The 16407-nt window shown below is 38.9% G+C and overlaps 1 protein-coding gene across 1 annotated transcript in view; it reads left to right on the top strand.

Moving 5' to 3' along the window:
- Positions 1-6675: 6675 nt before the first annotated feature.
- C2CD6 (C2 calcium dependent domain containing 6) overlaps positions 6676-16407 on the top strand; it is a 73995-nt gene continuing 64263 nt past the window's right edge. The window contains exons 1-2 of the mRNA XM_049772911.1: positions 6676-6708; positions 7093-7158. Of these exons, the coding sequence (XP_049628868.1) occupies positions 6676-6708; positions 7093-7158 (99 nt within the window). The remainder of the gene's footprint in view (positions 6709-7092; positions 7159-16407) is intronic.

Below are 16407 nucleotides of genomic sequence, written 5' to 3' on the forward strand. Positions count from 1 at the left end.
GAAAATTTTCTCAATATTATGAAAAATGTTAAATTTGTCTGTAATTTATATTTAAATATTAATCTCTATATAGCATTATTACCTTTAGACAAGGAGTGAAAGGTAGTGAAAGTTTTTATCTTCTGATCTCACAAATCAGTTGCATCTATAATCATTCTCTTACAAAGCACTAATACAGAAAAGCTGTAACTTTAGTGTTATAAAATGTATGTCAGTTTAAATAAATTTAGGAAGTGGGGAGAATGGAGTCAAGAACATTATTTTTTATGACCCTTAGTCAATAAATTTAGTCAATAAATTGAAATATGAAATTTGTCCGGTTTGGAGTTTGTTAGTGGTTGTTTATCATGCATAATATAATGTCTTTAGCTTGAAAGATACTTTAGTTTATGGCTAATAAAAATGAAACTGGGTAGGGGAGGTTGCACAAGGGTTTGGTAATAAAAAGAATTGGGGAGGGGAGTTGCAAAGCAAGCACTATCTTTCTGGCCCTAAAGGAAAAGTTTTAAAATATAAGACTTTAGCCTTTTTCCTGGGGCTGATTCTGGGGCTTTTGGCTTCAGCCTTATCAATAGAATAAAGCTGTTTTCTTCAGAAGCCTGACTGCTTGTCAGCTTTCTTCCCGCCGCATTCACCTCAGAACTGTCGGCTGAACAGGGTAGCAGATGCGTGGTCCGAGCAGGAGAAAGACCTCATCCTCCATCCTTCCATCAGTCAACCCCATCAAGGATTATTCTGCAATAATAACTACATTGTGAACTATCCTAACAACATGAATGAATGAGGGAAGTATCCTGTCTTGAGTACAGGCGGGGGTGCGGTGGGGAGGAGGGAGATTTGGAACATTGGTGATGGGAATGTTGTGCTGGTGAAGGGGGTAAGAAAAAAACAGAGAAATAAAATATAAGACTTTAAAAATGTAAGACTTCAATAAAAGACTTTTATAAAGTGATATGCATGATACTCCTTCAATAACAGTATTGTAAACTAGTGTGCCTAAAAGGAAAAATATTGGAAGTAGAGAGAGAGAGAGGGAGAGAGAGAGGGAGAGAGAGAGAGGGAGAGAGAGAGAGGGAGAGAGAGAGAGGGAGGGAGAGAGAGAGAGAGAGGGAGAGAGAGAGAGAGAGAGAGAGAGAGAGAGAGAGAGAGAGAGAGAGAGAGAGAGAGAGAGAGAAGTATTTGTCATAGAGGCTGACTGATGGGGGAGGGGAAGTTGGACTGGAATGGGAAGTTAACTGGGAACATTGGTGGTGGGAAATGAACACGGGTGAAGGGATGGGTGTTGGAACGTGGTATGACTGAAACTCTAAATCTCAAGGTGATTTAATTTAAAAATGCACAACAGTAACAGCAATAAAAGATGTTTAAAAGCTTTAGAATATAAAAACATTTCCTTTTTTCTCTTTTTAAAATAATTTTTATTGTGATTAAAGTGAATTGCAAATCTTTCACAGTTATATTTAAGGTACACAGTGAAATGAATTAGAGTCATTCCCACCACCAGTGTTGTCCTTCCTCCACCCCTGTTCTCAGGCTGCTTGCCATACCTCCCCACTTTGTCCCATCAACTGCTAGTGTAACAGGTCCCCTTTGTATATAGCTTGCTGTAGATTGGGTGTCAATTTTGTTGTCATTGACTTTGGGTTTGGTTTTTTTGTTTTGTTTTGGGGCCACACCCAGTGACACTCAGGGATTACTCCTGACTATGAGCTCAGAAATCGCTCCTAGCTTGGGGGACCATAAGGGATGCCGGGGGATCAAACTGAGGTTCACCCTAGGCTAGCGTGGGCAAGGCAGACACCTTACCCCCTTGCACCACCGCTCTGCCCCCATGGGTTTGGTTTTTAAGTCTGATAATTTTTATTTCCACTCAATGTTCATACAACTGGTTGCTCCTGGCACCATCCATTTTTTCCCCTTAATTTATGAGGGAAAACAAGATAATTCAAGTTCTGTGGGTCTGTTGGACAAAGAAAAGAAAAAAAAAAAACTGAGAGGAGTCTGCCGAGAGGCTATAAGTATCAATTTTAAAGAAGAAAGGGAAATAAAACACAACCCCCCAAAAAAAGAACAATGACAAAAAACAACAGCAGAAAAAAATCATCTACCAAACAACAACCACAAGAAAGAAATAAAAGAAAAAGTGGGGAAAAAAAGAAGAAAAAGATTGAGCGCTGGTGTGGGTTTTTTTTGTTTGTTTTGTTTTGTTTGCATATGCACAATAAGTACTGGGGAAATTAGAAAGGGAATTCCCTCTTTTTTCTTCCATTTTTCTTTCTTTTTTTTTCTCTCTTCTTTCTTTTTTTGGTAGTTGTCACCAATTTTTTTTCTCCCTTTTTTCTTATCCTTTTTATCTCCAATGACGGAATGGATGCTCAATCTACAACAAGCTGTAAAGTGGAGACGAGTTGCACTAGCATTCTGGGGGGTAAAGGAGGGAGATATGGGATGTATACTGGGAACAGGGGTGGAGGGAGGACATCACTGGTGGTGGGAATGCCCCTCATTCATTGTCACTATGTACCATAAATGATGCAGTGAAAGATTTGTAATGTACTTTGATCACAATAAAAATTTTAAAAAAAGTCAGAGGACCCTAAAAAAAAAAGAAAGGGAATTCCCTTGGCCTAACAGATACAGGGTTTCTCCACCCTTGAAGCATACAGTCATGGGAATAACTACAGGTTCCAAACATGCTCATTACCGAACCCCAAGGTCTTTTTATGGTGCCAGGAAATGTTCGGCTCAGTTGTGGATGACAAAATCAGTCCTCTGTAGCTAGAGATCTTGGTATTTCAACAGGTTATAGGAGGAAGTCTAGGATAGAGTATGGTTCTAGAAGTTCTGCTCCATCATGTTTTTTTGTAATCAGTCTTCTGTAATTAGTGATCTTGGTTTTTGCACAGATCCTAGGGTAAAGCCTAGGATAGAATCTTTCCTTATGGTTCCAGAAGTTCTGTTCAGTCACACTTGTCCAAGTCAGGTCTCTGGGACTACAGACCTTGGTTTTTGTACAAATCCTAGGCCGAAGCCTAGGCTAGGATCTTTCTTATTGGTCCAAGGAAAAGTTCTGCCCAGTTGCGGTTGTCAAAGTCAGTCTTCTGTATTTAGTGATCTTGGTTTTTGCACAGATCAAAGGATGGCTTGTCTTCTGATTTCATCTTACTGTTAGGTGATGAGATAGGGCAACCTGCTCTTGGATCAAATTGTTGCTGTTTCCTTATTGTCAGGATGTTATATCAACCTGGTGCAAGTTGGTGCCAGAGTGATATTGGGGATTTCCCGGGGGAGTTTGGTTCCTGGTGATGTTGCAGGGAGTTGTGTCAGATCTATGTTTGGGATCTGGGGTTCGGGGTTGAATGGTTGCTGTAAACCATATGGAATTGGGCCCTCATGACACATGTTCAGGGTGGGAGGTGCCCCTGCATTATAAAATGTATGGGTTCTTATCCCTAGTAGATAAGAGCTTGTTTCTATATATAAAATTTTCCTTTTTTAGTATGCTTTTGCAAACGGGAACAGTGCTATATTATATAGCTGGTACATTTTGGGGTAAGAATGACAGTCTTTAGAAAAAAAAAAAAGAATGGCAGGCTACACAATCTTTGTGCCCTGGTTTTTACCTGAGCTTTTATCCCAAGCAAGACTTCTTCTAGGTTTTCATACCAAGCAGAATAAAAACAGGTGAAGTTAAAAAAAAAAGTGTATATATATGTATATATAATAATAAATAAGTAAAAATAAGTTTAAAAAAGGTAATTAAAATGGATGGAGGAGGCTACATTTAAATATATATACTAAGAGGTATTACTATAGAGGCATTAAACATACAAAGGAAATTTAGATATCCCCATTAAGTCTTTTGGGATATTCTTGTAGGGGATGAGATATAGGACACATTTTCATCCCACACTATAGTTTTGTTGAGTTTGAGAAATGGTTTGCAGCAGTAAGGGATCAGGTAGTTTCCTTAAGTATTTTCTTTTAAAAATCTCTACCTCTTGAAGTTATAGGATGCATGCTGGGAAGTATGGTGGAGAAAGTTTAACACTGATAGTGGGAATGGCCCTAATTCATTGTCACTATATGCCTGAAATACAACTGTGAAAGACCTGTAATTCACAATGGTCTCAATAAAATTTAAAAAAAAATCTTTGCCACTGATTCCAGTATATGGTCACATCATGATTATTATATATAAATTATATATACATATATATCAGCTTACTTTCTTTAAGTGTCTTAGTTTCTCTTAGTCCCTTGAAAAGACAAACTGAACTAACCAAGAGCTTCAGAGAAATAGGAGAAACTAAGTTGATTTAGTTCAAACTCAATCTTTGCCAAACTCATTCCTCTATCTCTTATCTATATGTCAAGAAATTTCAGAGCTCTTTGGTAGAGAAAACTTGATGTTAGCAAAAGAAGTCTATTCTTCAGGGTAAATCCTGCAATATGAAAGGACTTTTCTAATGGTGTTTCTATTGATATGAGACCCTAAACCTAAAGACAATGATAAGACTTGTTATGGTAAATGTCTCAAAGACTCTCCAGCACATCAATACAATTGTTGGCCCTGCTTGAACAGAAATCAACTAACTATTGTGGAACAGAAGAGAGTCGACTAGTTGATGCTATAGATGGATGGCTGTAGCTAATCACCTTAAGCACACACACACACACACACACACACACACACACACACACACACACACCCTGCTTTCCCTAATCCCCTTACTGTCTTCCCTAAACACAGCACACCTGTTTTAATTCTTTCTCACATCCTACCTGATTGATACAGAGCTCACACTCTACTGTCCACTAATATAAACATCCCTAATATATATATATATAATTGTAGATGGGACATTTATATATATGTATACATACATATATATATACACACACCTATAATAATTGGAGTTACTCTCCCAAAGTGGCTGGTGGATGCTTTTTAATTAATGTTTTACTCGCCTGAGATCTGACATCTACATCTTAGGATCTGCACTGGCATCGTATGAGGACTATCTTGCCATCGACATAATGGTGGACTGGCTGAAGGGACTCCTCTTGCTGTCACAGCCTTGTGAAATTCTGGAGCCACCCTGACAGTTCTAGCTTATGGATTTCTTGCTGCTAACAAGCTCAACACTCAGAAACTGTCAAAACACTTCAGGTAGGCCATGCTCCTTGAAGCTCAGACTTATCGCACCTAAATGTTGTTGGCCTCATTCGACTCCACACCTAACATGGCATATTCAGGTTACTCTGAACACTTCACACATATGAAGTGCCTGCAGTGCTGGAGATAAAATTAAGTCTCTTGCATGTCAAGCATTTCAGCCTTTGAGCCATCTTCCCAATCCCTGAACTGGTTTTTGAATAAAAGAAAAAATAACCCAAAGAATAGCAGCAATAAACTTGAGCTGGCTTGTATTCTGGAAGCCCTCTATCTCTATATCAAAGAATTAAACATTATGATTAATAAATGAAATGGTCTGGTTTTGTTAATTTTTAAAGATAAATTATTAATAGTGGAGTAGTAGAAAGGATGGTTAATACCCAGTTAAATACTCATGACTAATTATAGCAATTGTGTGTGTGAGGAGAGGAGAGAGCGAGAGGAGAGAGAAGATTTACAAGTAGGTGGCTTAGAGTATTTTAAATTGTGTCTGATTTTCAAATGAAAAAGTGTTCTTGCACTTTTAAACTTAGGTGGATATAGTATTAATTGCTGCATTAAATACAGCGTGGAACATTGCTAAAAGGTTTTGGAGGGAACATAAATATTAAAATTTTAGTATATGGGGCAGCAGTCCAATTGAGGCCCAAACAGACTGTTGGAAATGTAATGTTGGAAAGTAAAAGAGCCAAGATGGATATTTTTCCAAATCTCAAGAATAGGTTCAGCGATGGGTTAAGAAGTCAAAGGAGCGAAGGCTGAGGAGCCCTGTGGCTTTACTCTGAGGATACCTGGATGTGCTAGGGGCTGACCTCCTCGGTCACCTGTAAACTTGTGCTCAAACTAGCATTCGGGGTCCCAGTTGGAGCCCTTGGGGCCCTGGATGCTGCAGCACATGCGCAGCCAAAGAGCGGGAAAGAAACCGAGGACTGCGCCTGCGCAGAAGCGGGCTGGCAGTTGGGCGCAGAAGGGAGCCGTGGAGTAGGGAAGAATAAAGCGGCCTCTGGACATGGTCGTTCTCCGGCTCAGCTGCTAGGGGAGGGCGCTGCCGTGTCCTGTGCAGACTCCCTGCACCCCGAGGAATGCTGAAATCAGCTCAGAGGCCCAGCACGCCAGCGTGAGGAAGTTTTCCTTGTCCTGTAACGTCCAAAGGATGACAACACCAGAGATCTGCCCAAAGTCAAGGTCAAGGAGAGTGTGGGAAAGCAGTTGCTGAACGTGAGTGTTGTGTGCTTGTGTGTGGGGTATGTGTGATCTGACCACGGATCCACTTTGGGGGCTCAGGCAGCAGCTGAGGGTTAATGTGGGCAGGTGGGAGCCAGGCCGACTTGGAGGAAGTTTACATGTGTGACCTTGGCACGTTATTTCATTTACCACACTCATTTTCTTCCGCTTCAGAGGAAACAGGCATTTCGAGCCATTGTAGTTTTATGATTACACCTGCAAAACCCACAAGAGAGAGGAAAGTACTCAATAGGGAGTGCTCGGTGCACAATATGGAGCCCCCAGGCTCCCTCAGCGTAGCTGATGTCGGTTATCAGTCTGCAGAGTAGTACTGACACTTAGAAGGCTCAAACCAGGGGCTGGAGTGATAGATAGCACAGTGGATAGGATGTTTGCTTTGCACTGAGTTCAATCCCTGGCATCCCAGATGGTCCCATGAGCACTGCCAGGAATGACCTCTGAGCACACAGCCAGGAGTAACCCCTGAGCACCACTGGGTGTGACCCAAACACACACACACAAACAAAACAAAACAAAACAAAAGAACCCAAAAAAATCATCTCATGCCAAACTCCAGAAATGTTTCTTATTCACCCTTCTTTTCTAGTGCTGGGGTTCTTACACAGTCACCTGTAGGAGCAGAGCTGCTTGTGATGTGAATGATTGGCCTTCTGTTCTTAAATGGAAAGGCCCATTTACATCTGAAGAAGGTGAATTTGAGATTATTTAGTGGTGCCAGGAATGAAGGCCCTCAGGTAAAGAGGAATGATATCCAGATACCATTTCCTAAAGCTCCTAGTGGGTTAAAACATTTACATTCTCTGTTGATTTTATTAAAAAAAAAAAAAAAAAAGCTGATAAAGTATCAGGAAACAAGTGGCACACTAAAAGATGATATTTTTTTTGTTTGTTTGTTTTGTTTTTTTGTTTTTTTGGGGGGGCCACACCCGGCAGTGTTCAGGGGTTACTCCTGGCTGTCTGCTCAGAAATAGCTCCTGGCAGGCACGGGGGACCATATGGGACACCGGGATTCGAACCAACCACCTTTGGTCCTGGATCGGCTGCTTGCAAGGCAAACGCCGCTGTGCTATCTCTCCGGGCCCAGATGATGTTTTCTGTACAAATTAAAGAGTTGAAAGGACAAACCCTTGGCCTTGAATTACAAAATGTATTCATCAGAGGTGATATAAAGACAATGGTGGCAGGTCTTGGGTGATTTGACATGGTGGATGTAACTTTGTACATTAATACTACAATCTTTAACCTACTGTTATGGAAACTACAACAATATTTTAGGGAGCCGAGTTGCTTGTTATCTAATTTTCTAATTCCCACATTTAGAATAGTTCTGACTCATCTATTGAGAGTAAAAATTAGATTTTAGTTATAGAATAATACTAGGCTTTTTAGAATGATGTTCCTGGAAATCTAGGCAAAATAGTTATTTTTCATGTTTTCCTAAGGAATTTGAACATTTTACTATAGAATTGTGTTTTCCAGTTTTATGTGATTTTTGAATATAAGTGTGTAGATTTCTTTTATTATACATAAAAATTAAATTGCCCCATACAAAAAGACTCTTTACCACCCATTAATATAGAATGACATCAACTATCATTTGGGCCATCTTTGGAGTTGGCTTATAGACATAACAACATAAATATGCATTCAAATCAATGCATTTCTATGCAAAGTATATTTTTACCTATTTGATTTCCTATAGTATTATTAAAAATTTGGGCTGAGCCACAGGTGGTAGTGTTCAGGGCTTACATCTTCCTCTGCACTCAGGAATCACTCCTGGCAACATTCAGGCACCATATATGTTGCTGGAGTTCGAACTGAGTTTGGCCACCAGTAAGGTAAGTGCCTAATCCCTTGTTCGATCCAGCCCAATTTCCCAAATGATATATGGAAAGAATAGTGTAATTTTTGACATTTAACAAAAAAAACATAGAAAATTAAATATTGACTTGTTATAATAACCTCATAAATTGGGGAGACAGATTCAGTGGTAAAATGTAAGTTTGGATTTAGTAATAATAAACCATTATTACAATTTGGTTACACAATAAAAATCATGACATACTTAATACTGCATTTACTTTAGAGTAACACAGCAATATAATTATGTAACAACTTTAATAAATTAATTAAAGTTATAACAGCCATTTTAATATACATGATGTAGGTCATTAAATATAGACTGGATGACCCTTCAATGCTGCTTATACTTTAGTACATAGATGAACTATTGTCATTTGAGCAGCAACAGGTACTTCTTTCATAATTTTTTTCCTGCAATTTTTTGAGGGACACATTTCTTAAAAATCGATTATCTTAGTATAATGCAAAGTTCAAAATTTTTGTTTTTGATTTGGGACCACACCAAGCAGCACTTTAGAGCTACACTATGCTTGGTAATTGGACCCGTTCCTTGTTCTGCTCAGGGACCACCTTTCCCCTCCATTATTGTAATGCTCCTTTCTCCAACTTATCCCCCACCCCTACCTCAGTGGCAAACTTCCTACTGAAGACCAGTTCTGCTCTTTGTTTTTTGTTTTGTTTTGTTTTGTTTTTCAAATCAATTTTTTTGTAGTCTCCTGCTCTTTGTCTCTTGGTATTGGGTATTTCTATTGCCCTTGGGTATATAAAGTTTCTTTATATCCCACATATGAGAGAGATCATTCTGAGTCTGTACTTCTCTCTCTAGCTGATTTTTCTCAACAAACTCATCCATGGTACATAAAATTGGTGACTTTATCTTTTATTATAATATTATGGTAGTATGCCATTGTGTGTATGTACCATAGTACCATAGTGTCTTTGGCTGTTGTATATAGAGCTGCAATGAACATAGAAGTGCAGATGTCTTTTTGCATTGTGCTTTTGGGCATACTAATAGCAGACTAAACGTTCTTCTGCTATACTAGGTAATGTAATTGGGCAATCCAGTCAATCCACTTACTAGCAGACATAATACTATAAGTACTCTACAGAAGGTAGGGTGCTTGCCTTGCATATGGCTAACCTGGGTTAAGCCCCTATACCCCCAAAGGATCTCCCAATCCCTTCTAGAAGTGCACCCTGGGCCCGGAGCCAGGAGTAAGCCCTGAGATCATCAGGTGTTGCCCCCAAACAAGAGAAGTAGTGAGTTCTCTAATGTGAATGCCTTTGAACATGAACTTTCCTCATACTATTTACCTACTACTCATAGTTGGTATGCATATTTACTTTATCGGTTAAAGAAAAGATCAATTTTTGACATGAAGCTCACCACATAGAATGATAAGTGCAGTTAGAGAAATAACTACACTGAAAACTATCATAACAATGTGAATGAATGAGGGAAAAAGAAAGCCTGTCTCGAGTACAGGTGTGGGTGGGGTGGGAGTGGGTAGATCTGGGAAATTGGTGGTGGGAATCCTGCACTGGTGATGGGGGGTGTTCTTTACATGACTGTAATCATACAAGTACAATTATATTTGTAATCAAGGTGTTTAAATAAAGATAATTAAAAAAAGAAAGAAAAGGTCAATTTTAATATTTTCCACTGTTCTAGGAAATAGTCCCTGGATTCTTATGTGAATACTCTTGTTTTATGAGGACCAAAAATCAGAGTTTGAAAAGGAGTCATTCCTCTTGAACTTGTGCAGCTAAAAGTGAGTATGAAAATGTTTTTAGGTTAATATTTCTATATAACTGTAATTTAAAGTAATGAATGTTGGGGCCGGTGAGGTGGCGCTAGAGGTAAGGTGTCTGCCTTGCAAGCGCTAGTCAAGGAAGGACCGGGGTTTGATCCCCCGGCGTCCCATATGGTTCCCCCTAAGCCAGGGGCAATTTCTGAGCCCTTAGCCAGGAGTAACCCCTGAGCATCAAATGGGTGTGCCCCCCCCCCCAAATAAATAAAGTAATGAATGTTCTGACTGAAGGCTCAGCAATAAAATTTTTTTTATTTAACCAACATACATGATTGTGTTTGGGTTTCAGTCATGTAAAGAACACCACCCATCACCAGTGCAACATTCCCATCACCAATGTCCAAAATCTCCCTCCTCCCCACCCAATCCCCGCCTGTACTCTAGACAGGCTTTCTATTTTCCTTGTACATTCTTATGATTAGGATAGTTCAAAACATAGTTATTTCTCTAACTAAACTCATCCCTGTTTGCGGTGAGCTTCATGAGGTGAGCTGGAACTTCCAGCTCTTTTCTCTTTTGTGTCTGAAAATTATTATTGCAAGAATGTTTTTCATTTTTCTTAAAACCCATAGATGAGTTAGACCATTCTGTGTCTTTCTCTCTCCGACTTATTTCACTCAGCATAATAGATTCCATATACATCCATGTATAGGAAAATTTTATGACTTCATCTCTCCTGACAGCTGCATAATATTCCATTGTGTATATGTACCACAGTTTCTTTAGCCATTCATCTGTTGAAGAGTATCTTGGCTGTTTCCAGAGTCTTGCTATGGTAAATAGTGCTGCAATGAATATAGGTGTAAGGAAGGGATTTTTGTATTGTATTTTTGTGTTCCTAGGGTATATTCCTAGGAGTGGTGTAGCTGGGTCGTATAGGAGCTCGATTTCCAGTTTTTGGACGAATCTCCATATTGCTTTCCATAAAGGTTGAACTAGATGGCATTCCCACCAGCAGTGGATAAGAGTTTCTTTCTCTCCACATCCCCGCCAACACTGCTTGTTCTCATTCTTTGTGATGTGTGCCAATCTTTGGTGTGTGAGTTGGTACCTCATAGTTGTTTTGATTTGCATCTCCCTGATGATTAGTGACGTGGAGCATTTTTTCATGTGTCTTTTGGCCATATTAAGAAGATCATCCACTACAATCAAGTAGGTTTCATCCCAGGAATGCAAGGCTGGTTTAACATCTGTAAATCTATCAACATAATACACAACATGAACAACAAGAAAAATAAAAATCACACGATTATATCAATAGACGCAGAGAAAGCATTTGATAAGGTCCAACACCCATTCTTTTTTTTTTTGTTTTGTTTTTTTTGTTTTTTTGTTTTTGGGCCACACCCGGCGTTGCTCAGGGGTTACTCCTGGCTGTCTGCTCAGAAATAGCTCCTGGCAGGCACGGGGGACTATATGGGACACCGGGAATCGAACCAACCACCTTTGGTCCTGAATCGGCTGCTTGCAAGGCAAACGCCGCTGTGCTATCTCTCCGGGCCCCCAACACCCATTCTTGATCAAAACTCTCAGCAAGATGGGAATGGAAGGAACCTTTCTCAATATAGTTAAGGCCATCTACCACAAGCCAGAGGCAAATATTGTCCTCAGTGGAGAAAAACTGAAAGCCTTTCCTCTAAATTCTGGCACAAGACAAGGCTGTCCTCTCTCACCACTCCTATTCAACATAGCACTGGAAGTACTTGCTATAGTGATTAGGCAAGAAAAAGATGTCAAGGGAATCCAGATAGGAAAGGAAGAAGTCAAGCTCTCGCTGTTTGCAGATGACATGATACTCTACTTAGAAAACCCTAAAGACTCTACCAAAAAGCTTCTAGAAACAATAGACTCATATAGCAAGGTGGCAGGCTACAAAATTAACACACAAAAATCAATGGCCTTTCTATACACCAATAGTAATAAGGAAGAAATGGACATTAAGAAAACAACCCAATTCACAATAGAGCCACACAAACTCAAATATCTTGGAATCAACTCGACTAAACATGTGAAGGACCTATACAAAGAAAACTATAAAACTCTGCTGCAAGAAATAAGAGAGGACATGCGGAAATGGAAGCACATACCCTGCTCATGGATTGGCAGGATTAACATAATTAAAATGGCAATACTCCCCAAAGAATTGTACAGATTTAATGTGATCCCTCTAAAGATACCCATGACATTCTTCAAAGAAGTGGATCAGGCACTTTTGAAATTCATTTGGAACAATAAACACCGTAGAATAGCTAAAGCAGTCATTGGGAAAAAGAATATAGGAGGAATTACTTTCCCCAACTTTTTTTTTTTTGGTGTTTTGGGCCACACCTGGCATTGCTCAGGGGTTACTCCTGGCTCTCTGCTCAGAAATAGCTCCTGGCAGGCATGGGGGACCATATGGGACACCGGGATTCGAACCAACCACCTTCGGTCTTGGATCGGCTGCTTGCAGGGCAAACACCACTGTGATATCTCTCCGGGCCCAAATTTCCCCAACTTAAACTATACTACAAAGCAATAGTTATCAAAACAGCATGGTATTGGAAAAAAAGACAGGCCCTCAGATCAGTGGAATAGTCTTGAATACTCAGAGAATGTTCCCCAGACATACCATCACCTAATTTTTGATAAAGGAGCAAGAAATCCTAAATGGAGCAAAGAAAGCCTCTTTAACAAGTGGTGTTAGCACAACTGGCTAGCCACTTGCAAAAAATTGAACTTAGACTCCAGCTAACATCATGTACGAAGGTTAAATCCAAATGGATGAAAGACCTTGATATCAGACCCGAATCCATAAGATATATAGAACAACATGTAGGTAAAACACTCCAGGACATTGAGACTAAAGGTATCTTCAAGGAGGAAACTGCACTCTCCAAGCAAGTGAAAGAGATTAACAGATGGGAATATATTAAACTGAGAAGCTTCTGCACCTCAAAAGAAATAGCGCGGACCCGGAGAGATAGTACAGCAGCGTTTGCCTTGCAAGCAGCCGATCCAGGACCAAAGGTGGTTGGTTCGAATCCCGGTGTCCCATATGGTCCCCCGTGCCTGCCAGGAGCTATTTCTGAGCAGACAGCCAGGAGTAACCCCTGAGCACAGCCGGGTGTGGCCACAAAACCAAAAAAAAAAAAAAAAAAAAAAAAGAAAGAAAGAAAGAAAGAAGAAAAAAGAAAAGAAAAAAAGAAATAGCGCCCACGTTACAAGAGCCCCCCAGTGAGTGGGAGAAACTATTCACCCAATATCCATCAGATAAGGGGCTAATCTCCAAAATATACAAGGCACTGACCGAACTTTACAAGAAAAAAACATCTAATCCCATCAAAAAATGGGGAGAAGAAATGGACAGACACTTAGACAAAGAATAAATACATATGGCCAAAAGCAATACAATATTACCTCACTTCTAAAATCTAGGTTGGGCAGGGAAGAAGCAAAGACAAAATTCTTTTACAATTGTTATTTGGTTGTTGTTTTTTTTTTGGGGGGGGGCACACCTGGTTATACTCAGGAGTTTCTCCTGGCTCTGATCTCAGAAATCGTGCCTGGCAGGCTCAGGGGACTATATGGGATGCCAGAGATTGAACTCAGGTTCGTCCCAGGTTGCTTGCATGCAAGGCAAATGCCCTACTGCTGTGCTATCACTCTGGCCCCCAGACTAATGTCTTAAGTAAGCATTTCAGGCTGGAATTGGCATCATACCACACTGAATTATAGTTGTGCCAGCACACTACTAAATGTTATGCCCAAATAAATACAAAGTTTAGGTTAGGGCTGAAAACAGTTCTAAGAAAAAAGGTAAGTTAAAAGAGTAAGGTGATTTTTTAAGGACCATAAAGTGACAGAGAATGGGTTAGAATGGTGGTTTGGAAGAAGTGCTGAGCAATGCGGTGAACTGAAGTGTCATAAGGAACTTCAAAGATAGAGCCAAAGGTAACAGATGAGAATCAGTAGAATTCACTGAAATCAAACTTTTCTGCTAGATCAAGCAAAATCCTAATGATGTCAGAAAGCTTTATGAGACTAGTTTTTACTACTTTTGTATAAGGTACTAATAGAATTTTAGTGATGAGTGCTTTGTAAAATTGCTGCATTTTGAGGTGAGAAAAGAAAGGTGATCACGTTGCAAATTGGGGGTGTGCAAGGCAGTATTTTTGCTAGGTTGTGAAGGATGAATTGTGCATAAATGCTCGAAGAGTTTTTTCTCATTATTTTGTACTTATTGAAATATACACTCAAAATAGATTTATGTAACACACAAAGGTTAACACAATCTTAGAAAACACGTTATATTCCACATTAAATACAGGTGGCCCTTGATATGGTGGTTTGGCTTAGAATTTTTCTACTTTACAATATAGTGCAAAGGCAATGTGCTGTATTCAGTGAAAGCAGATTTTTGAATTTTTATCTTTTCCCAGAAAGTGACATGTAATATCATGATAGTTCTTAGGATGCTAAATAACAGCTGCAAGCTACATTTTCCTGGTCAGTGATATTATGTACACAACAAATTCCACGAGATATTACAAGTTTATTTTATAATATGCATTGTGTTAGATGATTTTTACCATTTGAAGACTAATAGAACTTTTTTGAGTCTATTTTAAGGTCACTTATCCTACAAACTCTGATGTTTGGTAAGTTCAGAATTACATTAAGTTAGACTTTTGACTTAGGATGGTTTTCATTTACAAGTGGTTTGTTGGGTTGTAACTTCATCAGAAATGAAGGAAGAGCTACATACAGATGATGTCCCATTGTTTGATATTTTGTGGCAATATAGTAATTTTTACTTAAGTTCTGTTGTATTTAACACATGAAACCAGTCAGATACAATTGTAACAAAAGGATGCAATTATAAAATATTTTTTGCTTTTATTTAAGTCATAAACAGATTTTCATTTGGAGGTACTGAGGAAGGGGAGGGAGAAAATAAAGAGAGAGAAAGTGACAGGAAACACACTTAAGGGGGAGCGTGGGCTTCTTTAACAGAGGACAGAGCCCTGGTACACGAGCCAGCATGAAAGTCCACATCTCAAGAAAGATATGTGGGGGGACATGCTCAGTACCATGTACCAAGCCAGGCAACATATGTGCATAACATGTTTTTTCAATGCAGTTACTATACTCTAAACAAAGGTCTTAAGGCAATTTAGTATTTCAGTTTTAGATTAAAATTCAGAACAATTTATAGCAAATAATGTTAACTAAAGATTTATTGTACATTCAAAAAATGGAATAAGTGGTTCTTATAAGACTAAGTAGCAAAGATATTTTAGAAAGTTAATGTTTTTAAATAAGGCCATGTTGATTTAAATACAGCAAGTTGGGATTAATAAAATTTTACTTTTCAGATTTTAATTTTATTTTTAGATTTTAATAGGCAATTATCTCTTATCCCTTAAAAATTTTTCCTCCATTCCTCTACCATTTGCTCTACTTCACTTTAAAAATCTTATTAAAGGGCCGAAGAGATAGCACAGTGGTAGGCATTTGCCTTGCATCTGGCAACCCAGGACAGACCTCGGTTCGATTCCCAGCATCCATATAGTATCCGAGCCTGCCAGGAGCAATTTCTGAGCACAGAGCCAGAAGTAACACCCTGAACACCGCCGAGTGTGACCCAAAAGCCAAAACAAACAAACAAACAAAAAACAACCTTTATTAAAATGCCTTATAATTTTCCAAGGCTATAGTTACATCATGGTTAGAGACCAGAGACCTTAAAAAATAAGTTAGATGATAAAGAACAAACAAATAATTTAATAATACATAATAAAATAAAATTTTTATAAATCAATAAATAGTCTTGAATACTCAGAGAATGTTCCCCAGACATACCATCACCTAATTTTTGATAAAGGAGCAAGAAATCCTAAATGGAGCAAAGAAAGCCTCTTTAACAAGTGGTGTTAGCACAACTGGCTAGCCACTTGCAAAAAATTGAACTTAGACTCCAGCTAACATCATGTACGAAGGTTAAATCCAAATGGATGAAAGGCCTTGATATCAGACCCGAATCCATAAGATATATAGAACAACATGTAGGTAAAACACTCCAGGACATTGAGACTAAAGGCATACATACCTAATATGTAAAATGATACTCACTATTTCAAAAGAATAACAATTCGAATTCTTTCATAACCTAATAGCTAATGAACCAGTAGAATTATTTGCAAAGAGTATCATTGCCATTTATAAATCTGGAATGTGGAAATAATGATTTTTTTCAATTAACAAGGAAAACACATTGTTGTCTATCTTCTCATGGTTCCTTTAATTATTTTGTATTTTATT

The sequence above is a fragment of the Suncus etruscus genome, chromosome 5, assembly GCF_024139225.1.
Source record: "Suncus etruscus isolate mSunEtr1 chromosome 5, mSunEtr1.pri.cur, whole genome shotgun sequence".
NCBI lineage: Eukaryota > Metazoa > Chordata > Mammalia > Eulipotyphla > Soricidae > Suncus > Suncus etruscus.